At 35.4% G+C, this 24,829-nt stretch overlaps 1 protein-coding gene across 3 annotated transcripts in view; it reads right to left on the bottom strand.

Annotated features, from left to right (window-relative positions):
* Positions 1 to 1,839: 1,839 nt before the first annotated feature.
* FGFR1OP2 (FGFR1 oncogene partner 2) overlaps positions 1,840 to 24,829 on the bottom strand; it is a 29,104-nt gene continuing 6,114 nt past the window's right edge. The window contains exons 2-8 of one of the 3 annotated variants that reach the window (XM_047740230.1): positions 16,993 to 17,072; positions 15,277 to 15,425; positions 12,154 to 12,271; positions 10,445 to 10,587; positions 7,998 to 8,111; positions 5,422 to 5,535; positions 1,840 to 3,836 (exon numbers count right to left, since the gene is read on the bottom strand). In XM_047740230.1, coding sequence (XP_047596186.1) covers positions 3,699 to 3,836; positions 5,422 to 5,535; positions 7,998 to 8,111; positions 10,445 to 10,587; positions 12,154 to 12,271; positions 15,277 to 15,411 — 762 coding nt within the window. In that variant the 5' untranslated portion in view covers positions 15,412 to 15,425; positions 16,993 to 17,072 and the 3' untranslated portion in view covers positions 1,840 to 3,698. The remainder of the gene's footprint in view (positions 3,837 to 5,421; positions 5,536 to 7,997; positions 8,112 to 10,444; positions 10,588 to 12,153; positions 12,272 to 15,276; positions 15,426 to 16,992; positions 17,073 to 24,829) is intronic. The other 2 variants (XM_047740229.1, XM_047740232.1) reach the window with 2 other exon arrangements.

Genomic DNA, 24,829 nt, shown 5'->3' with positions numbered 1-24,829 from the left:
TAACCGTATACATTTTTCCTTTATGTAAAAGATAAATTGTAACAAAAAGGAACATAACTCTTGAGAACTTATACATAGAAAATAGGTACAGTACATAAAATATGTACATAGATGTTTAGTTTAGGGAAGCATTGTTTTATGTTAACAAAAATTGAAAGCAGTCTGAATTTCTATCATTAGGAGAAATAGTTGTATAAATTATGACATCTATACAAAGACAGTTTGGTTTTCAGGCAACAAAGTTTTTTGTAGCTAAGTGTCTAGTGTATGTAAAACAATGGAATTAGAAGTATACTGATGTTATTTGCTTCTGGACATTTCTCCCTATGCCTTTGATTTTTATGTAGTTGTATGTGCAATTTAGTATTAAGGTTTCTGTTATGCAAATTTAGGTACATGTTTTTGTTCCTGTTGCTAGAATCTTTAAGCCATGGTATATAATAAACTGCATTGGGTAGATGTTGATTGTAAATTAACAACTGACATAAACTGTTTCCCTACTGTATGATATTCAGGTTGAATCTCATTTGTTCGCTCTAGCACCTATCATAGTGTGTGTTAGCCAGGGGAGGCAGTGGAGATGGTGAGAAATGGTAGGATACGGATATATTTAGAAGGGAGGGTCAATAGGATTTGCCAATGAATTGGGTGTAAAATAGAACAGGAAGTAGAGACGAAGATGCCACCAAGGTTTTCGGCTGAAAAGATGGAGTTATAAGCTGAGATGGCTGGACAGTGAGACTGCTTTGAGCATGTTGAGTCTGAGATCTCTCTTTGATAATTACACTTGAAGGAGTCTGGAGTTAATGAGAGGTTTAATGAGAGCTGTAAAGCTGGGAGTCATCAGCATTACAGGTGGTATTTAAAGTTATGAGACTGGATGAGATCACCAAGGAAGTGAGTAGGAATAGAGTAGAAATAAGGACTGAGCCCTGGGGCTCTCTAATTTTAAGTCAGAAGAAAGAACAAAAGCAGCCACAGAGGTAAAAAGAAAGCCCCTTCCAATTCCAATTAGAAATTATTCTTCATCGCTGTTTAACTAAAAACTGACTCCTATTTTACTCTGACCGTCAGAAAAGGTGGAGATCACCAAAACTGAGTTAATGATATGATCTTCCAATCATTGAGGCAATTTAGAAATAAAATACTTTGTAAGTCACTCTTATATAAAGGAGATCAGTTTGAGCAGATACTTCATCTGTAAGGTTGTATATAATTGGTTTTTTAGAATTGTAGTGGATAGATGATAAATAGATATTGTTTTTTAGGGTTGCTGTAACAAATCACCTTATGGGGTGGCTCACAATTCTAAAAAATTAAGAAGGCCAGAAGTCCTGAAATCAAGCAGGGCTGGCCCCTTCTGGAGGCTCTGAGGGACAATGCATTCCATACCTTTCTCCTGGTTTCTGGTGGCACGGTGTGGCCCCAAGGCTTGCATAACGCCCCGCCTGTCTTCACATGGCTTTCTCCTCATGCGTCTGTCTGAAATACCCTTGTCTCTTATAAGGACACCAGTCATTGGATATAGGGCCCATCCTAAATCCAGGATGATTTTATCCCAAGATCCTTAAATTTGCAAAAACTTAAATTCTGGTCACATTCACAGGTACAGGAGATCAGAACCGGACTGGACATACCTTTGAGGGGACACTCTTAAACCCACCACATACAATAAAAAGGCTTGCAGGGTAAGGAATAAGTTGCTGGCCAATTCCTAAGAAATACAGATGTAAGTTGTTGCTAAGTACTAGTTTTGTGGTAAGAGATGAGATGCCATAAAAAAAACCTGTTTGTAAGGATAAATGTTAGCATTGTTCTCAAATTAACTTGGAGACCATATCAATTTCAACCGTTTGTCTTTATTGATAAAATGGCTCCTCTGCAGTACACACTCTCAGACATAAATTTAAGGTTTTACTTTAAAAAAAAAATATGGATGGAAAACTGTTGCTATATAGTGAAGTAAATGTCTTTAAACACCAAGATCTTAAAATTATATCCAAGTAAGAAGACCAAGAATAAATTATTTATAAAAATAACTATCAAGTAACATTTTGTAACAGAGCTGCCTCAATGAACTGCCTCAGACTTAATCTCAACTGTGTAGCTTATTTTCTTTAATTCTGACGTGGGATAAAGACTGTATGAATGAATGTGTCACCAAATTAAGAGATACTTACCCCAAAACCAATAGAAAAGTTTAAAATGAAAACTGTCATTTATAAAATATCAATTAAGGCCTCTGAGAATCTGTTCAGTGTTTGGGCCATTAGCCCTTTTCAGTCAGCCCCTTCGACCCTACTCACCCCAAACTTAGGATAGAAAATTCCAAGGTGAAAAGTAGTTTTCAATTTTATCAATATATGAAATTATACACAAAAATTACCATGTGAATATTTCTTTAACAAATTATATACCCCAAAGTGGAATTTCCTATTGTGCTAATTTTAATATAAATGAATATATTTAATCATATGTGGCATTTTTCTTTTATCCTTTTATTCTATAATCACAAAATAAGAAAAATTTAGATTTCAACTGATGTTAAAGTACATTTATGTCTAGTGGCTTTTAAAAATTTACATACTGGATATATATTTTGTAAAAAATAAAACAAATACTTATAAATCCATAGACTTCCTTCCCCCCACCCCCCTTTGACTGAGAGGTTATAAGAAAAATCTTACAGGTTATGAGGACAAGATAAAGCTTAAGAATAGATCCAGAAAACAAATTTTTTTTGAAATTTTAACTTACTTTCTGTATCTCTTAAGAATACTTAAAAAAAAAAATACTTTTAAAAAAGGGTTCAGTGAGGCAGAACAATTCTTAATTTACTCTGAAATTACCTTACCTATGCTGTATCAAACATTTCAACTCTTTCAGCTAAGAGCTACATAACATCCTTAAAGATCAACCAGAGAAGAGAAAAATCTCATCTTCATTATTGATTTAGAACCAAAACTTAAATCTTTCAAAGGAGTAGTTTAACCTACTAATATGTCAAAGATCTTCTTTCTTAGAAAGTAATATTCTTTCTCTTTCATTCCTGAAATATTTCATATACTTAAGCAACTTATGGACAATTGTTAGCTATTTTAACTATGGCAAGTTAGCTAAAATTAAATCACCTCTTGTTTATGGTGCATATAAAACATTCCTACGGCCTTGCTAACTGAATTTTCTTTGACAAAAATTTACATTTATGGGAAGGTAGACAATCATTAAAGCTGAAGTCTCATGGTACGTAAAGCTCTCTGTTAACTCTGATGCCATACAAGGAGGAGAAATAAAATTTAGTATGACAATCTTTCTTCATAAAACTGTGGCAAAATGAGAATAATTTCATGAACTTCCAAACATTTACTGGGGATAGTCACGCTTATCCAAGTGTCATCCAGAATGCCACCTGCACTGCTGGAAGCTCTTGATAGTTCAGCACTCAGAAAATCTTCAGTTTGTTCATCAATTAACAAAGTTTCTATTTTAAATTTTATTTTGGAATAAAGTCTATGACCATTAACTATGCATTTTTTTGTTGCTATCTCAAGAATATCCTTGCCAGTGCACTGTACATACTATAGAAAAAAAATAAAGGGTAGCTTGAGACAGATTTTTCTGTTAATTCATTCACTTTAGTAGACCAGTCCCGGTGACCATTTAGAGCCTTGTAAGAAGCTCACACACTTACAGGCTCTTCAGCTTTTCCTCAGACTCAGGTCACTATTGGTCACTAATGCTGACAAAGATGAACTTTCAGACATATCATCCTTCCTAAGGTTCAGAAATGATTCTCGAGTTATTTGAAGGATCTCTCTCAAGCCTTTGTTTTCTTGCTAAAAGAGGGTAAAAAAACAAAGATGCAGTCAGCAGGACAGCCCCGAGAATACAAACATATCTTAAGCCAAACATATGAAGGTGTGACAGAAGGTTCTATCATTGGCAGACATACACAAAATGATATATGTAGCTGAAGTTGACAACTTGAATCCAAAGAATACATTAAAGATACAGGAACTGTGCTCAGTGTTTTCCAGCAGTGCAAAGCCTTCTTATTTATGCAGCTCTGATTGTAGATGGAACCTGAGAAATTGCCTTATTTTACACTCACAGTATAGATGAAGAAAATAATCTCTAAGTTTATATTTCTATAAACTCAACAAAGCCTGTGAATAATACCCTGGGACTAGGACCTCTTAGTACTTTAGTCCTTTTATTCCTTTCCATGAAAGCATGGAATGCAGGACAAGCCATCTGGTCTGGTTTGTTTTCTTCCCTCTAATTTGAAAGCAGCAGGGTTGGCTGAGTGAATTGTGATATTTTTCAAGAAGGCAAGTGACCAGATCTAGCACTAATAACTACCACCTCCCCCCCAGATTAGTTACTGTAAGAAATTAGCAGACATTTAAAAATAACATTTGTAATTCTCAACCACTTTGTCTTCAGTCTTTCTTTTTACTGGTACAAAGCAGGGATCGGCAAACTACATACAGCCTGGCTTGAGGTCTGTTGTTTTTAAATTAATCTTTACAGGAACATAGGTAAACTCAGTCTTTTTTGTGTATATTGCTGCTTTGTGTTACAATGGCAGAGTTGAGTAGTTGCAACAGAATGTTTGGTTTGCAAAGCCTAAAATATTTCCTATCTGGTCCTTTACTGAAAAAGTTTGCTTAACCCTGTTTAAAGAATGCTTAGAGACAGAAAACACTTTAGGCCCTCAATAACCAAAAGCATCTCCACTATGATTTCAAAATGAAGCTTTTAAAACATAAAAGTTGGGGCACCTGGCTGGCTTAGTTGTTGGGCGTTTGCCGCCTGCGCAGGTCATAATCCCAGAGTCCTGGGATCGAGCCCCACGTTGGACTCCCTGCTTGGTGGGAAGCTTACTTCTCCCTCTCCCATCCCCCCTGCTTTTATTCCCTCTCTCTCTGTCAAATAAATAAAATCTTTAAAAAATGAATAAAGTATAAAAGTCTATTCTACTGATCTGAATTATTCAACAATGACTGATGCTTTTGCTGCCACAAATAAAGGACGGAAAAGCTTTTATATTCCTCAGAAAAATACCAGTGCCCTAAGAATATCCGTGGTTTAGAAAAACTTCCTGCATCATCATCATTTCCAACAGAACGAAGAAATTTTTTAAATTACTAAATTAAAAAGCATATTTACCCAGTAACAGGAAGCAACTTAGGATCAAAACATCAATGTTCTCAAATACTGCTTTACTGATCCTGGACTCTTCTATTACTATGGAAATGGTCTTGCATTATATACCCATATAACCAGTATCCAGGTTAAGAAACAGAACATGACCAGTTTTCCAGAGAAGTGTATACATATATTTTTAAATGGGATGTATTTTCTGGCATAAATCTTTGTATGGACAGTTTTTACCCACATTAGCAATTTAAAACTTACTTCAAGTTGAAATATTCGCTCCTGTTCCTTGCAACCCTGTTGCTCGTCAATTTCAATAGCTTTCCTCATTACTGCTGCCATTTCTGTTATCTGATCAACATGTGCTTGTAATTCCTGAAAAAAAGAGATGGGAGTTGCAAATCAGTGAAATACTTTAGTTTTATTTTTGGATTCTCTCCTTTTTAAAAAGTCTGCCTTGCCACTTAATATGGATGTAATATTCTTACATTGCCATTTAACATGAAGGTACTTTTATAAACCAGTTTTACCAGAAAGTTGACTGACCATGAATGTGCTTTTGAAATCAGAGTTCTGTCAGGGCTACAAGTAAGGATAAACACCACAATATAACTAAACCCACTAGCAAGAAGAAGTGTACTCATATTTCACATTCCTCTCACCCTACAAATGATCAACTTTTCCTTTTTTATACCTACATATAGTACTAATTAAAGTAATGGGGAAGACAAAAATTGACATATTTGATCTCTTTACCCCTAACATCTTCATGATTCACAAGTCTTTTCTGTATTATCCATGTCTAAAAATTGATCTCAATCCAACCTAGAAACTTTTCCAGATTATAATCTTCCTTGAGAGCAGGAACTGTATCTTGTTTATATTTGCCCGTGTCTGGTACATAATGGATAATAAATATTGAATAAAATGAACAGAAGTCTGCTTTTGAGTATTAAAATATTAAATGGCCTTCTTTGCAAACCATTCCAAATATCACTTAGGTATAAAATGGCCACATTTATTTGGTGCAGCAGGTAGTACAAATTTCTTCCAATCTTATGCTATTATTACTTTTTGCACACCTGTGATATGCCAGGCACCGTGCTAAGCAATGGGAATAGGAAACCTATCAAGACATGTTCCCTGATTTCAAGGAGCTTAGAGTCAAGTGAAAGAGACAGACATGAGGTTTAAAAATCAACAGAAACTTGAGAATAATAATTTTTTCAACAAATAGCTTCTAAGACCATTGTTCACTGGCAGTTGAGGGTGATTTTTATGAAGGTCAAACTCAAAAGCTAAAATCTCCCCCAATAACCTTGTCTCTTAATTGTATATATCTGATTTGTAAAAAGGATTTGGAAAGGACCTCCAAAACTTACAAAACTAGTAAACTGTGGAAAAATATGGAGAATAGTATCTTTAGCAAACCACACATTTAGTACATTGTAACCAACAAAAATGCAGGTCCTTAAATTATGTTAATGGGGATACCTATACAATGCTAGTATGCAGAAAGCCAAAACAAAAGGACTAATCTGTACTACCCAATATGATGCTATGTAAATGTCAATTAAAATTAAACACCTTTTAAAAAAGTTAATTCAGTCCCTGAGTTGCACTAGTGACACTTGAAGTGCTCAACAGCCATGTGGCACTGGTGGCTTCCATGTTGAACAGCACAGATAAAGAACATTTCCATCATTTCAGGAAGTGCTATTGGACAGTCCTGGATTAGATTATGGTAGCAACAATAATATCAAGACAAACATCTATCATATTCTGAAATAGTTTTTTAAAAAAATGATTAAAATCTCTCCCTCTGGAAAGGGAGCATAATGTTTAAAAACAAGCTTTAAATACAGACAACTGCAGCAACAGACTGAGGATGATGAGTAAAAATTCTGAATACCAACATTTTCTTCAGTTTATCATTTAGTGTCCTTTAAGGGTAAAAGGCTGTACAGGAAGCAAATAATTCTTTGCCTTTAAAATGGAAGAAAATTAATTTTTTCAGGACAGAGTCTGTACTAATTAAATCATGAGGAAAAAAAAAAACACCAAGATTTCAAACAGAACAGTTTTATAGGCCCAGTTCATGGAGGGTTCATTTATTACAATAAAATCTTTAGGGAAGTATCCTAGGTCTTTTAGTGAACACAGAGGCCAAGAGCTGTGCTTTCAAAACTGAAAAGCAAGAAGAGTCAGTAACATAATCCTTGAACTGTCAGTAATACAATCCTTGAACTTTCTTGAAATGCCTTTCATTTTTAACTTTTGTTTAGGGTTATTTCAAATTTGCTCAATAAAGACCTGCCACAATAATTAAAACAAAAAAGACAATGTAGCATATATTACTAACATATACATATAGTATGAAACCTAAACAAAGGCATCTTTAGGTTATTGAGAACACAAACTAAAGAACTACAAACTATTACAAATGTGAGTTAAAACTGTTCCTTTAATAGTTCGAACAAAACTTCTATGAAATCAGATTAAAATGACTTCCAAGAAAATACTTTGATGTCCACAAAGAGGGTAGCTCTTTACAAAATTCTGCAGCAACAAAAAATCTGGCTTGAACAACCTTTAAAGCCTGCCATTATCTAACAGGCTGTGTATGATACATACACAGAGAATTAATGACAGATTTAAAGTTTCTACACTGAATATTTTTGCATGGCTATCAAAAGCACAGTATATACATATTTAAGGCAATTTCATTTATTTGCTGATTTAAACTGGAAGGAAAATTCAATGTCAAAGAATGTTTTAAATGGACCTCCCCCCCCTTCCATCCACACCCCAAAAGTTGACTGTTTTATTTAGTGTACATTCTGATTTGCTTCCAAGTGCCTCCTCTCCAGTCCATGTTGAGATGCTTCAAAGATGTGTCGAGATGCATCAAGGAAGAATCCTTCGGAGCTGTTACGATGTACCATGTCAATCTGTAGTATAGAGTCATTATAATGTTAATACGGATATTATCCGTAATTTAAAAACTGAATGAGTGTTAGTTCATGCGTGTTAGCCAACTGTTTGAAATGTTTGTTTTTTTAAGATTTCCAAAAAGGCATCTGTTCAAAAATAATGTAAAAATGAGTATTTGGAAAAAATGAGTTCTTCTCAAACTTTTTATTGATTTTCCAGTCTGTACTCAAAAACTTCTAAGTGAGGGTAAAATTCTGTACTACAGTTGGTCTTAAAATGATCTCTTATGCCAAAATGCTGTTATGTGTAACTGCGCTTATTACCCCTAAATGCGTTATAAAATTTTTTTGTGTTTAGGCTCATCAGAGTATCAACACCTAAACACATCTTGGAATTTATTTCTGCACCTTTATCCTACAAGTTTCTCTGCTCACCCACTTCTGCTTGTTGACCCTTACACCCCAATAATTAATTCAAGGCTAGACTTGGATGAATTTGTCTTTCTTGACCCCTTCCCAGATTATCTTCATGAGAACTAATCTTGCTCCACTAGTACTTCCGTATTAAATCATATCTCTATTTTAGGATTCATCACATCCTACCTTATATATTGTTTGTATTTCCCTTTATACTCTAAGCTGTTATGGCAGAGTGATGGAACTTATTATTTATTCATATTATTATAATAACTAAGCCAGGACAAGTGTTAATAAGTGTTTGTTTAATTGAGTTGAAGTGTCTCCTTTTTGGGAAAAATCAAAATCACAAACATTAATATGTATTAGTTGGAATTAACATACAAGTCACTGAACAGTCATTTTATGGAAGGATCAGCACTCAGATGAATTCAATCTACATAATAAAAGATGGTCTACAGTTATCTTAAGAAATGTTTAACTCTCCTAATTAATAACACTGCACTAGTGAATGGTAAAATCTAATGTGTTCTAGAAAATATTTGCTTTTGGAATAGCTGCTACCAGATGAAACTAGCAACCTGCAGTATCTCCTGCTAAACATTCTTTGGTAGAGCGATCTCTTTAGATCTTAACAAATTTCTTAGGTTTTAAACATAAGGGCCTTTTGCAATCTCTCAAGATTATATTTATTTTACCAACAATTTCAGTCAATTCATCTTTGTACCTTTAAAAGAAACATTCAAGTTATACATCTAAATTTTTGTTTTTATAATCTCATTAAAGATAGATAAATTTATATTCAAAAGACTGCCACTTAAACATCCAAGGTTCTTCCTTTTGGTTAGAAGATGAATAGTTTAATTAGATAACATTAAACCCATATTTGTTAATTTATTATAAGATTGACACAAGAGTATCTATTACTAATTCTCTTAATATGAAAACTTGTCACACGAAGATCTATTTACTAGGTATTAATTTTAATAGAATAATTTATAATTTAAAAATACCTATAAGCACCAATATGGGAGAATTATTTTAAGGACTCTAAAATGTGTTTCAGTTATTGAGAAAGATAAATGCATGTCTTAAAACAATATTTCTTACATAATGTTAGTTTTAACTAATAATAGTTAGCTCATCATTATCCAATACAGGTATACTAGAAATCACAATACTCTAATATTTTTATTCACAGCAGCAGTTAAAATTCAGCTTAAAATGTAAATAGTAAAGAATTATTCTACTTGTCTTCATAGCAGTTGCTAATAAGCAAAGGGACATACACAAAGGAAACAGACACAGGGATGTCAATAAGTGAAATGAACAGAGGAGGATAAAACCAATTTCTAACCAGTTTCGCTCTATCTCTAAAAATGGTGTTAAGTGATATGTGATTGGGGAGTGGGGGTGGGGTCAAATCTTAATATGTTGGTTCTTTTCCTCCTTGCACCACCCCCACCATGGTTTTTCCATCACGATCAGTATAATTTACAGTCTGGATTAATTAGCCTCATTCAGAAAACAGTCTTAAGAAAAACAGATCTACCTTTAGCTGGTTTCAGATTTCTGAAAATGTTTTTCAGCATTTTAATTTTTGTTTTTGCAACAAATGTCAATACACAAATTAGAAGAAATATTTCTTAAAAGCAGATAACCTTATAAAAATATTTTTTAATATACTTACCTTTACTTCCCAAATAAAGTTTATTTTTGAAAATATGTTAAAGCTACTGAGAACAATAGGAGTTAAGAAAGTAAATCAAACAAAATATGTAATAAGAAATGACAAAAATAAGGAAAAGCAGAAAATATCAGAAAGATGAAATATTCGATATGTTATATACCTGTGATTAAAAAAAAAAATCTCAACACAAGTTAACCAATTATGCTTCTTTTTCATTTCAAATTACATTTATAAAATGGATTACCTTGGAGTGCTGTTCTTTTAACTTCGTTATTATACCCGGATCATCTTTTTTGCTAGCCATTAGCAGTCTAAACATTTGCTCTCGATACTTGCTCATTATAAGTTCCAAGGCAGACTGATGTTCTTCCAGGGATGTACGTAATTCTATCAGAATCACAAGAACAAGAATATACTTTACTCAAACCTGAGTTAAAGATGTACACAATAGTCTCTTTTCCACTGTATTTACCAAAAAAGCAACTTACAAAGAGGGTGTTTTGAAAAGAAAACGTGTAAAAATCTTGCCATAAAGCAAGCACACCAAATGGGAGTCCCTTATTAGTTTTTTAAATGACCATTTAAAGCTTAGTTTTAAAGAATCATTTCAACAAATATTTACTGAATAATAATTAAGTACCAGATAATGCTCTATATTAGGAATACACAAAAGACCATGGAGCTCAGAGTCGAGAGGAGAAAGCAAATACATAAATAATTATAATACAATGTGTAAAGTACAGAGTAGAGCTCTACCCAAATATATATAAACAAAGTCTATATGAGCAGAAACTGGTGAGTTTCATATTATTGAGATGAACTTGGATTTCTAAAGATGAAAAATAAAGGGAAGGGCATTCTATGCAGGGAGGCACGAAAGTGGATTTTGTGTTCAGGAACTAGTGCGGGGCAGCAAGAACAAAGGTCTCATGGAGAAGAGAGGTATGGGAAGAAGACAGAGAAAAAGGCCTCGAGTTGATGTTGAAAGCTCTGGATAAGGAAATAAGTTTACAATAAAGGTTCTAAAGCAGAAAAATAACAACCAGATATATCTTTGAAAAATGAATCTGATGCCTGTGTTGTAGATAGACTGAAGGGGGAAAAGAGATTCACATCACAGAGGCCAATTAGGACAGATCAGGCAAGAGACTGTGAACATCAAAGCAAGGGACTCTTTTTTTTTTAAGATTTTATTTATTAAGCAAAGGACTGAAGTAGTAGCTCTACAGCGAAGGAAAGGGAGTTACTTCATAGGTAACAACAATGGCATAAACTGGATATTGAGGCTAAGAATCTAAGATTACTCCATGCAAGGTAGACACTCATATGTAGTAAAGGATAATGACGAATACATTATGATTGGGGCATATGGATCAGAAATGAGAATACCAAAGAGAAAATTTAGTTGGCTATTTCCCCATTTTTGAAAATATGAATTGGTCCCAAGTTAAGAGTCCAGTTGTATATTACAGCTCTTTTAATTTTTTTTTTTAAAGATTTTATTTATTTGACAGAGATCACAAGTAGGCAGAGAGAGAGGGGGAAGCAGGTTCCCCGCTGAGCAGAGAGCCCGATGTAGGGCTGGATCCCAGGACCCTGGGATCATGACCTGAGCCGAAGGCAGAGGCTTTAACCCACTGAGCCACCCAGGCACCCCCTACAGCTCTTTTAATTTTAACTAAATTCAATTTTAATTAAAATCCAATGAACTGTGCCCTTCAAAAGGGTATATTTTATGGTATGCGAAACATCTCAATAACAGTAATAAAAGAACTTGTGCAAAAGAAATGAAAAATTGTTTTTTTAAAATAAATCTGAATCTAACTTTAAAGCCCACTCCTTTATTCTCAAAAGCATTCTGATAAGCCCCTTAGCAACGTAATTCATTATAACAGTCTTGGTTCTCGACTTTAGTTGTCAAACTCCTTTGTTTTTTAAGATTATGTATCTTACCTTTGTTCTCTTGTTGCAGTTCTCTGATTTGTCTGTTTTCTTGCTGGATTCCCATAACTAATGTGGACCGTGGCCGATGCCTTGCAACTTCATTAAGTTCTTGAATTTCTTCCTGATACTAATGAAAAGATCAGAAAAGAACATGTGGAGAGAAAATATTTGAAAGTATGTATCTCAGGGGCACCTGGGTGGCTCAGTGGGTTAAAGCCTCTGCCTTCGGCTCAGGTCATGATCCCAGGGTCTTGGGATCGAGCCCGGCATCGGGCTCTCTGCTCAGCGGGGAGCCTGCTTCCTCCTCTCTCTCTGCCTGCCTCTCTGCCTACTTGTGATCTCTCTGTCAAATAAATAAGTAAAATCTTTAAAAAAAAAAAAGTATGTATCTCAGATACATATCTGATAAGGGTCTAAAATCTAGAATATATAAAGAATTCTTACAACTCTTAGTAACAATAAAAATAATAATTCTAATTTAATAATAATAACATTAAAAAGTAGGCAAACAAGATGAATAAGTTCTGGGGAATCTAATGTACAGCATGGTGACTATAGTTAACAATACTGTATTATACACTCAAATCAGTAAGAGTAGATTTTAAATGTTTTCATCACACACGGTAATTATGTGAGGTGACACAGGTGTTAACTAACTTTATTGTGGTACTCATCTTGCAATATACATATGTATCAAATTATCTTGTATACCTTAAGCTTACACAATGTTATATGTCAATTCTATCTCAACAGAGCTGGAAAAAAGTGGGTAAGGGATCTGACCAGACATTTCTTAAGAGAAAGTCTACAAATGGCCAATAAACACATAAAAAGATGTTTAATATTACTAGTCATTAGGGAAATGCAATTCAATAGAACAGTAAGATACCACTTCACAACTACTAGGATGATCTTAATCAAAAAGTCAAATAACAAGCGTCGGACAGAATGTGGAATAATTGTACTGTTCAGTGGAATATAAAATGGTGTAGCTGTTTGGAAAAGTCAGGCAGATCTTCAAAAAGTTAAACACAGAGCTATTATATGACCCATTCATTCTACCCCCAGGTATATACCCAAGATGACCGAAAATATATGTCTACACAGAAACTTATACACTAATATTCATAGGAATATTATTTATAATAGCCCCCCAATAGAAACAATCCAAATGTTCATCAACTGATGGATAGACACGATGCACTATATCCTTATGATGGAATATTATTCAGCAATAAAGAGGGATAAAAAACTTATAACATGCTGCAACATGGATGAACCTCAAAAACATTACATTAAAAAACCAGTTACAAAAAGCCACATACTGTGATTCCATTTATATGAAATGTCCAAAAGAGACAAATCCACAGAGATAGATTAGTGCCAGGGGCTGAGAGAAGGAAGAGCTAGGGAACATCCGTTAATGGAGGCGAGCTTTTGGGGTAATGACACTGTACCAGAATTAGTGAGTATGGTTACACAACCTGTGAACGTACTAAAATCCAATGAATTATGCCCTTCAAAAGGGTTAATTTTATGGGTATTGTGAATTATATCTCATTAACAATAGTAAAAGAACATGTGCAAAAGAATTAAAATTATAAATAAACGTGAGTCTAACTTTAATATTGTTCTACTTCATTTTCAAGGCATTTTGATGTTCCGCTCAGTAATGTATTTATTCATTATAACATTTCCGGTTCTTTAACTGTTATATTCCTTTGTTTTTACAACTCAATTCAGATATATGTTCCTTGGAATACAGGAGTCAAGCTGGACACTTAGGGAGATATGTAATCTGTTTAGGGCAACAAAACAAGTAAACTTGCTCCATTATTTCTAGTAGCTTTGTTAGAAGCAGTATCCCAGGGTGGCTTCCTTTTACAAAATGACTGAGTTTCAAAAGAAAGGCTTTGAATATACATTTCCCCCAACTCATTACCATCAAAATACAAGAAATTGTATAATTCTCTTTGAGTTGAAAATTTTTATCAGAAGGAGCCTTTTATTTTTTATTTATTTATTTTTTAAATTTATTTGTCAGAGAGAGAGTGAGAGAGAGCGAGCACAGGCAGACAGAATGGCAGGCAGAGGCAGAGGGAGAAGCAGGCTCCCCGCCGAGCAAGGAGCCCGATGTGGGACTCGATCCCAGGACGCTGGGATCATGACCTGAGCCGAAGGCAGCTGCTTAACCAACTGAGCCACCCAGGCGTCCCAGAAGGAGCCTTTTAAAATGGTAGCTAAACTCCATGGACCACTGGAAAGTTCTTATATACAAGTTATTATTATTATTTTTTTTTTTTGGTTAAAACTTTATTTATTTATTTGACAGAGAGAGAAAGATCATAAGTAGGCAAAGAGGCAGGCAGAGAGAGAGGGGAAAGCAGGCTCCTGCTGAGCAGAGAGCCTGATGCAGGGCTCGATCCCAGGACCCCGAGACCATGACCCAGGCCGAAGGCAGAGGCTTAACCCACTGAGCCACCCAGGCGCCCCTTATATACAAGTTATTTAAGAAAGTTCTTACATATATTCTATGGATTATAAGGATAATAAGAAGTGAAGTCCTTTTCATTTCTTAATTGGTAGCATTAAGTGAAAATGAAGGTAGGAAGTACAAATTCAACAACTGCATAATGTATAAACCAGATAGAACTTCGTCCAAAAAACAAATAATCGAACATACAGTTTTTAGAATATACATACATATATATATAACTTGGACACTGAAAAAATTATAGGGTAATCTACAGTAAAATTAAAACCTACAAGTCAGGCTAGTTTATTTTTAAATTTTTTTATTTTTTTTTTAAAGATTTTATTTATTAATTTGACAGAGATCACAATTAGGCAGAGAGGCAGGCAGCGAGGGGTGGGGGGGAAGCAGACTCCCCGCTGAGCAGAGAACCCGATGTGGGGCTCGATCCCAGGACCCTGGGATCATGACCTGAGCTGAAGGGAGAGGCTTTAACCCACTGAGCCACCCAGGCACCCCAAAGTCAGGCTACTTTTAAGCTTTATTGAACATTAAGAAAATAACAAAATATTAATTAAGCAGAAGTTTATGATTCAAGCAATGCATAAATGTCTGACTGCTTTTTTCAAAATGGAATCAACAAGAAAGAAAAATCAAACCTGCTTCATCGCTTCTACTCGCTTATTGAGAGCTGTGGTTTGCTCAATCAGAGATTCTGCTGCATCGTCATGATCTCTCAATCTTTCAACAAGAGCTTTGGCATCAGCAAGTGCCTTCTCGATTGTGCAACTCATTTCTAAAGGAAAACCTGTAAAATTAAAATCAAGATTCAAAACGAAGCCAGCATATCATCTTACTATTTTAGTTTCATGTTAACATAGATATGCTCAAGTTACATTTGTTACAGGATTGTTCACTGCACAGAAAAAAACACGTAAGAACACTTGTGGTTTTGCTTCTGTTAGGATGGCCCAAGCTTGAAAGTGAATTATAATACTAAAAAAATTAAAGCATATATAAATGATTTGCAGACATAATCAGAGCATATTTAGAACTCCCTGAATTTATGGTGGGGGAAAAAAGTACAAACCAAGTGAATATATTTTATATTATACAGAAATTGTGCTCTTCATGAGAGCACTCCCTTATCTTGTTATTTGTCAAAAAGATTACCTTATTAGTTCGTACTCTGAGGTCCATGTTTATGAGTTGCTAACTATGAGATCTTTCCTAACCTCTGCTTGGTCAGGTGACCTGAGACACTATTCACAACACATACTTACTGACCATCCACGGTGGTCTGTATGTGTCATGCTGTGTCAAAGTGTCCTTCTTTTGGAGGAACTACTTCTTTTTTTTTTTTTTTTAAAGATTTTATTTATTTATTTTGACAGACAGAGATCACAAGTAGGCAGAGAAGCAGAGAGAGAGAGAGAGGAGAGGAGGAAGCAGGCTCCCTGGAGACCGATGCGGGGCTTGATCCCAGGACCCTGGAATCATGACCTGAGCCGAAGGCAGAGGCTTTAACCCACTGAGCCACCCAGGCGCCCCTGGAGGAACTACTTCTTGTACGAACTACTATAATCCTAAATCTTGCGCTTCCTTAGTAAATGGTTAAAAAAATATGACTTAGAACACCAGCCATTATGGGAAGTTTTCAATACGTTAAAATCAATAAATAATGTGTTTAAGAGAAGCTAAAAAAATTAGGAGACAAAATATGAAACACTAAATAGTTAGCTTCTTTCTTCACTTAGTATTCAGAGACCGCAAAATAAAATTGTAATTTTAAAATAATCTCTCTCAAAGACTTTAACCTTCTGAATCTTACTATCTTTGAATTTTTCTCTTTATACTAAGTTTTATCTTACCTTCTATATGAGCCATCCTTTCTTCAGAGCTTTCTCAAAAAGTAAAGTTAAATTACTAGTAAATTATTTTACTAAAGTAAAATTACTAGGCCAGAAGCCAAGTCTACAGATGTTAAATTAAACTCTGTGATGGATCCAAGCCAAGGTCTATAATTAAGGATTTCACCAGCTTTAGGAAGACAGAAATTTGCTACAAAATGTAAGATTGTTAGATTCCACTATACTAGTTCAAACCTGAATAAGAGGATTTAATTAGAATAAGTTAAAATATAAGGCTGCCAACTTAGAAAATACTCAATATATGACATTGCCAGAGAGTTTTAAAAATTAAACAAGCTAGAAATTAATATAATTCTGGCTCTCCAGATAAAATAGCCAAAAGACCTGTCTTCTAAGATTTGAGAGATTTAGAAAAAGGTACTTGAAAAAACCATAAGCAAAGGGGTCATTAAAGTTACAGCTGTCCCATACTGGCTAAAACACAAAAGGACAACTATCCAGTATCTGTCTATGATGCTGCTCCAAGGAAGACACTGGATTCCAACAATGCCCTGTCCTTTTTCTTAACTTCCAAGGAGAATTACCTAAAATTATAGATGGATAATAATACAGATTTCTTACTCATATGGGAGCCGCCATATCTCCCATTAACCCTACTAGTATGACACACCAGATCCTTCAGAGTAAAATTCTGAAGTTATTTAAAGCCCCCTCACCAAAAAGAAACAAAAACAAAAAAACAAAACTGGGAGGGGGAAGTGGGGGCAAACTGACTTGTAATGAGTAAAAGAAAAAGAAAGAAAGAAAGAAAGAAAGACAGACAGACACATTTGTCTTACAGTAAAGATAACTGGCTGTAACAAATAATGAAAGAAAATAATAAAAAAAAATTGAAAGTCTAGAGAAAACTGTAGAAGTCTTTAAAGACATAAAGTTTATCTTGGCTTACCAGAACAACTCAAGTACTAAGAACCTCTAACAATCCCAGGTCCCAACCTGTAAATAATATTATTGGGACCACTACCTGAAGAATACTTCTTTATGCTCTGTAACACAACATCTACAAATATAACACACAGATCTGTTTCCAAATAGAATACATTAAGGCTCCTACATATGATTAGATTATAGGTGATGTAGACATTAAAAAACTATACTGTGCATAATTTGGTAAGCATTATGCATAATTCGGTCTCCTCCATCCCCCACCCGCAAAAAAGAGGGTAGAAGGAAAAAAAAATTAGCTCCTAGATTCCTCCAGGCAAAAGAATCCAGAGACTGACAAATTAATTTGGAAGAGAGCCCTGAATCTAGATGGATTCTTCTTAGGTAATCCTGATTTTCTTTTTTAAAATATGAAAAAGTTATGCTGTCTTCTGGGGATATTAACTTCACAACATGACACCAAAGAGCCACTGCTTATTAAATCCTATGCCTTAATTGAGTAGCTAAGATATCCTTTTTTCCCTCAGAGCAATCACAGACTTCAACTAAATTGGTTAAAGCATCTTCCGAACTTAACACTAGGGTCTTTAAACCTAATGTTGCAATGCTGCAAAGCCCTATTGCTAAAGGAAACCACTCTACGTTTTCTACTAGTTGAATAATTATGAAATATTGTTACTTTCTGCTTTTCATATTACCATCCACTAGGGACACTCTTACTCCAACAACCAACCTACTGAACGAAATCTCATGATTGTGTTTCCATTCCGTAAATCAAGAACTGTCCAACCCCCAAGCAAAACTTTCATCCTCTAGGGATAAATCTTGACTTTACTGCTTATTAATAGGTTTCACAGTAAGCACAAAAAGTGACAATACCAGAGATGATATACAACAGGTACTGCAGTCACTCTGATAAAACTAATTTTGTTACTGGAAGCCAAACTGATCCAATGAGTTAACTGTGGTTGTCTAAGATAGAGCAACTTGCTTAAAAAAAAAAAAAAAGAAAAGAAAAAGTAAATTTATATACTAAGAGCTGGATCATTTTGGGGATAATTCACTTCTTTGAAATACTGCAAAAAAAAAAAGTTCCTCAGATATCCCTTAATAAACAATGAGTACAATAACTATTTAATGGCTTGATACTACCTAAAGTAGCAGAGACACACAATAAAAAAAAATACCATACAAGCTAGGATGCTATGTAATAGTATACACAGTATAATTATGGAACTGCCTTATGCTATAAACAGATTTTTTTTTTAAGATTTTATTTATTTATTTGTCAGAGAGAGAGAGGGAGAGAGAGCAAGCACAGGCAGACAGAATGGCAGGCAGAGGCAGAGGGAGAAGCAGGCTCCCCAATGAGTAAGGAGCCCGATGCGGGACTCGATCCCAGGACGCTGGGATCATGACCTGAGCTGAAGGCAGCTGCTTAACCAACTGAGCCACCCAGGCGTCCCTAAACAGATTTTTTAAAAAAGATTTTATTTATTTATTTGACAGAGAAAGAGACAGCGAGAGATGGAACACAAGCGGGGGGAATAGAAGAGGGAGAAGAAGGCTACCCGTCGAGCAGGAAACCCAGTATGGGGCTCCATCCCAGGACCCTGGGATCATGATCTGAGCTGAAGGCAGATGCTTCACGGCTCAGCCACCCAGGCACCCTATGTGAGGGCCTCATATATAACAGTAAAATCATAAATCTATGGAGAAGTTCAAAGATCCCATCACAGACACACAAATCTGGCCCGATAAATTCCAAAAAGAAACATGGGATGATCAAGTTGTAAAATCATGAGGATAAGAGCTGCCACAATCAGAATGGTGATTTGATAGCACCAGATGAAACCTCAAATGGACACTAGAAACTCCAGGAAACATTTCATTCCAGTAGGAAAAAAAACTGGCCACAATATTAGGAACACTGATGGGAAAATTTTTTGGACAGCAGGGGATATGGCCAGTGCATGCTTTATTTGTAAATAATCTGGAAAAATTTAAAAGATGAAATGAGGACTAGAACCATTCCTAAAGGATTTTTTTTAACATCTCTCAGTGGATTTTATAGAGCTGTCTCTCTATGCTCTAGGAATATGTAACATTCTTTAATATACTAGTATGTTTATGTTATGGACAGGTTGAAAAAGTCCCCCATTGAAAAGCCATAATAATTGCAATAATTAAAATACTACTATAGTTTGTATTTCCCACCAACGACATTCTAACTTCTCAATCAAGTACTATGGAAATGTATTTAACTGGCACAGTTATTTATGAATTTAAATTATGCAACACGGTCTCTTCCTCAGAAATCTTCTGTCTTCATCATTCCCAGTCCTCAAACAGGATAAACCCAAGGTCTAACTCACACACAACATTACCAAATTTCTGAAAACTAAACACAAAGAAAAATTCTTAAAAACAGAGACAAACAACACTTATGAAGAACAAACAATTTGAAGGACAGCTAGAAGCCAAACTGATTGAAACTGAAAGTGGAACAGTTAAAATGCAGAAAGAACAGAACTGTCACCCTAGAATGAAATTGAAAGTAGAACAGTTATAATGCAGAAAGAACAGAAATGTCATCCCAGAATTCTATATCCAGCAAAAATACCCTTTATATATGAAGGTGAAATAAAAATCACTCCCAGAAGAAGAAAAAGAATTCATTTCTAACAGATTTGCTCTAAAGGAATTTCTTCAGAGAGAAGCAAAATGGTATCAGAAGGAAACTTAGAGCATTAGGAATAAAAGAGTGACACAAAGAGGCAAATATCATAAACTATTCTTGAATGCTTTAAAATGTCTGATGTTTGAAAATAACTGAAACTGCTGTCTGACAGAATTTTCAGTTTACATATACATAATATATAACCATGACATAAAAGTAGAAGGATAAACATACCTATACAGTGATAAGGTTTTAACTTGTCACCTGAAACTTTTATATGTCAACTGGAAGTAAAACAATTTTATGTAAGTGTATATATATATATGTACATACATACATATATACACACACACATACATAAATACATAATTCCTAGACAAACTCCTAAAGAACGAAAAGGAGGAAATAAAGGATCAAAATACTGAAGGAACAAATTACAAGATGTTGGACCTAAATCCAAACATATTAATAATTACACTAAATATAAATATTCTAAACACACTAACTCAAAGATATATTATCAGAATGAATTAATTAAACAGGACCCAGAGAGGGACTAAGATGGTAGAGTAGGAAGATCTTCAGCTTACCCTGTCCCACAACACACCAAGAAAATAGTCACATCTGTACAACTAACTGTAAAAATGACCTGAAGACTGGCAGAACACACCTTCACAGTTAATGGCAGAGATGAGGCTATATTAGAAAAGGCAGGAGAGGTAGAGACTCATTGGGAACCAAACCCCTGGTAAGACAAACCACAAATGGGACAGATACCATAAGCATGGAGAATCTAGAGTATCAGACCCCACCTCAGACACTCCAAGCACCTCAGGCCCTGGGGCCCTCAGAAGACAAATCCCCTTAACATCTAGCTACGGAAACTAATGGGGCTTAACTTCTGAAACTCTTAAATAGTGGGGCTTACCCCTGGGGACTTTAAAATCAGTGGGCTTAACAAAAGAGGTAGGAGGCAATAGGAAACGGAGTCCTTCCCCTTAAAGAGGGCACGGAAGCAGCAGTTTGAAAAGCGCCTGGGGTATATGTGAAGGAGATTTATTTCCTAGTCTCAGAACATATGCTGGAGGAGCAGGGATCTTCAGGAGATTTACCTAAAAGAAAAGTGATGGTGGGAGCCATTTCTCTTCCCCTCCCCTAGCCTAGATAGCTGGACACCTGTAGGAAATAGCACTAATACTTGCTAACACTACATGCCCTGCCCCCACATTCCCCTGCCACCTTCCCGTTCCAACCCACCCACCTTGGTAGGCATCCCTTCAAAGAGGCTCCTGCTCCTCCACATCCTGCAGGCAGCTCTGGCAGGGAATGATGCCATTCCAAAGAAACTCCTCCCTTGAGGAAGAGGCAGCTAATCCTATAAACTAGCTTGCCCACAGTTCCAGGAGCCAAGTCTTTCAGCAGACTGTACAGAAAGATTGCTCTGCCATATGGCATGCCTGCAGCTTCAGCGAGAGGCAGACTGTAGACATCTACTCTGACTGCCAGTTCCGGCCCTCAACAAAAGCCTCTATGGGCTCTGTAGGGAGAAAGCCCTTTCTTTCGATGTACCAACAGAGAGGCTAATTGCAGAAGGCAGGCCTGACTGCTGACCCTGACCACCTCTCAGCCAATCACAATCTCACACAGGCTCCCCAACAACTCAGGGACTAAATACTATCCAGTGTCTCCACAGTAGACAAAGCAGGTAAACCTCAATTGGGCTGAAGGCAAACATGGCTCAGCCACAACCGGAGGGCACATATAGCCCACACAGGGGACACTGCTGGAATACCTGACCCTGGTGACCAGGGGACACTGTGCTACAGGGTACTATAACTCTTCTGCATAAGATCATGAAGATACTCACTGAACTTGAGAAAAAAATTGAATGAACTTAAGAGAACTTCAACAAAGAGGAAATATAAAACAGAACCAGCAAGAAATGAAGAATTCAATAATGGAAACAAAAAACACACTAGAGGAAATCAACAGAGGATTAGAGGAGGCAGAAGAATGGGTTCAGCGATCTGGAAGGCAGGGTAATGGAAAACAACCAAGCTGAACATCAAAAAGAAGAAAGAATTAAAAATGAGATTACATTAAGGGAACTCAGTGACACTATCGAGCATAATAACCTCTGCATACAGAGATCCCAAAAGGAGGGGGAAAAAAAGGACAGAAAACCTATTTGAAGAACTAATAGCTGAACACTTCCCTAATCTGGAGAAGGAAAAAGACATCTAGATCCAGGAAGCACTGAGAAGCTCCAACAAGATTAGCTCAAGGAGGTGTACACGAAGACACATAATGATTAAAATGGCTTAAAGTAATGATAGAGAATTTTAAAAGCAGCAAAAGAAAAGAAAGCAATTATATACAAAAGAAACCCTATAAGGCTATCAGCTGATTTTTCAGCAGAAACTTTGCAGACCAGAAGAGAGTGGCATGATATATTCAAAATGCTGAAAGGAGAAACTAGCAAAGTTATCACTGAGATTAGAAAGAAAGATAGTTTCCCGGACAAAAAAAGTTCAAGGAATTCATCACCACTAAACTAGCCTTACAAGGTATGCTAAAGTGAATTCTTTGAGTGGAAAGAAAAGGCCCTTAGGAAAAAAAATTCATGGGTAAAAACAAAACTATAATAAAGGTAGTAGATAAATCACTTATAAAGCAAGTATGGAGGTTAAAACACAACAATAATAATATCAATTATGTCTACAAAAATCTGGGGATACACAAAATAAAAAGATGTAAAATATGACATCATATACATAAAATGTGGAGGGGGAAGTACCAATTTAGTGCTTTTAGAATGTGTTTAAACTTAAGCAACCATAAACTAAATAATATAGACTGCTATACATGTAAGTTATTATATATGAACCTAATGATAACCACAAATCAAAACCTATTAATACACACACACACATACACAAAAGGAGAAAAGAATCCAAGTCTAACACTAAAGAAAGCCATCAAACCACAAGGGATAAGAGTAAGAGATGAAGAAATAAACAGAGAATAACTATAAAAATAACTAGAAAACAACTAACAAAATGGCAATAAGCAAATACCTATCAGTAACTACTTTAAATATAAATAAACTGCTCCAATAAAAAACATAGAGTAACTCAAAGGTTAAAAAAAAACAAACAAGACCCATCTAAATACTGCCTATAAGAGACTCACTTCAGACTTAAAGGCTTGTACAGACTGAAAAGGCTGAAAAAACATATACCATGCATATGGAAAAAAAAAAAAAGCCAGGTTGGCAATACTTTTATCAGATAAAATAGACTTTGTTATTATTATTATATTTTTTAAAGATTTTATTTATTTATTTGACAGAGAGATCACAAGCAGGCAGAGAGGCAGGCAGAGAGAGAGGAGGAAGCAGGCTCCCTGCTGAGCAGAGAGCCCGATGCAGGACTCGATCCCAGGACCCTGAGATCATGACCTGAGCTGAAGGCAGCGGCTTAACGCACTGAGCCACCCAGGCGCCCTGTTATTATTTTTTTAAAAAGGTTTTTAAGTAATCCCTAAACGTGGGACTTGAATTTACAACCCAAAGATCAAGAGTCTCATGCTCTACCAACTGAGCTAGGCAGGCACCCCAGACAAAACAGATTTTAAAGCACAGACTGTAGCAAGAAACAAAGAAAAGCAAGAATTTCATAATAACAGGATCACTCCATCAAGAGGATATAACAAATGTAGATTAACTATTCATCCAACATATTGGCACCCAAATACATAAAGCAATTATTAACAGACATAAAGGGAGAAATGAACAGTAATACAGTAATAGTAGGGGACTTCACCACCACACTTATGTGAGTGGACAGATCATCTAGACAGAAAGTCTACAAGGAAACAAAAGCTTTGCACAACATATTAGACCGGATGAACCTAATAAATATATAGAACACTGGATCTCAAAACAGCAGAACACACATTCATTTCAAGTGCACATGCAACATTCTCCAGTACAGATCACATATCAAGAAACAAGTCTCAATAAATTTGAAAGGACTGAAATCATACCATGCATCTTTTCCAAGCACAACAGCGAATGAAACTAGAAAAAATCTGGAAAGAACATAAATACATACAGGTTAAACAACATACTACTAATGAATGTGTCAACCAAGAAATCAAAGAAATAAAAAAAAATACATGGAGACAAATGAAAATAAAAACAGAATGGTTCAAAATATTTGGGATGAAGCAAAAGCAGTTCTAAGAGGGAAATTTATAGTTATACAGGCCCACCTTAAGAAACAAGAAAAATCTCAAATAAACAACCTAACTTTACACCTAAGAGAGTTAGAAAAAGAGCAAAGTCCGAAACTAGCAGAAGGAAATAATAAAGATTAGATCAGAAATAAGTGAAATAAAAGCTAAAAAAAAAAAAAAAAAAAAAGGAGAAGATCAAGGAAACCAGGCACTGGCTCAGTGAAAAGAACAATAAAGCTGATAAACCTTTAGCTAGATTGATCAAGGAAAAAAAGGGGAATTACAAACACTAACTGAAGTTAGAGGGTTAATAAGCACAGGAAAAGATACTCAACATGATCAGCTATCAAAACCACAATGAGATGCTTCACACCCACCAGGATAGCTATAACAAGACAGATAATAAGAATCGGTTAGAATGTAGAGAATTTTTTTCTCAATAATTGATAGAACTTCCACACTGAAAATCAACAAGGA

The sequence above is a fragment of the Lutra lutra genome, chromosome 8, assembly GCF_902655055.1.
Source record: "Lutra lutra chromosome 8, mLutLut1.2, whole genome shotgun sequence".
Lineage (NCBI taxonomy): Eukaryota > Metazoa > Chordata > Mammalia > Carnivora > Mustelidae > Lutra > Lutra lutra.
This window is presented reverse-complemented; position numbering and strand designations above follow the sequence as displayed.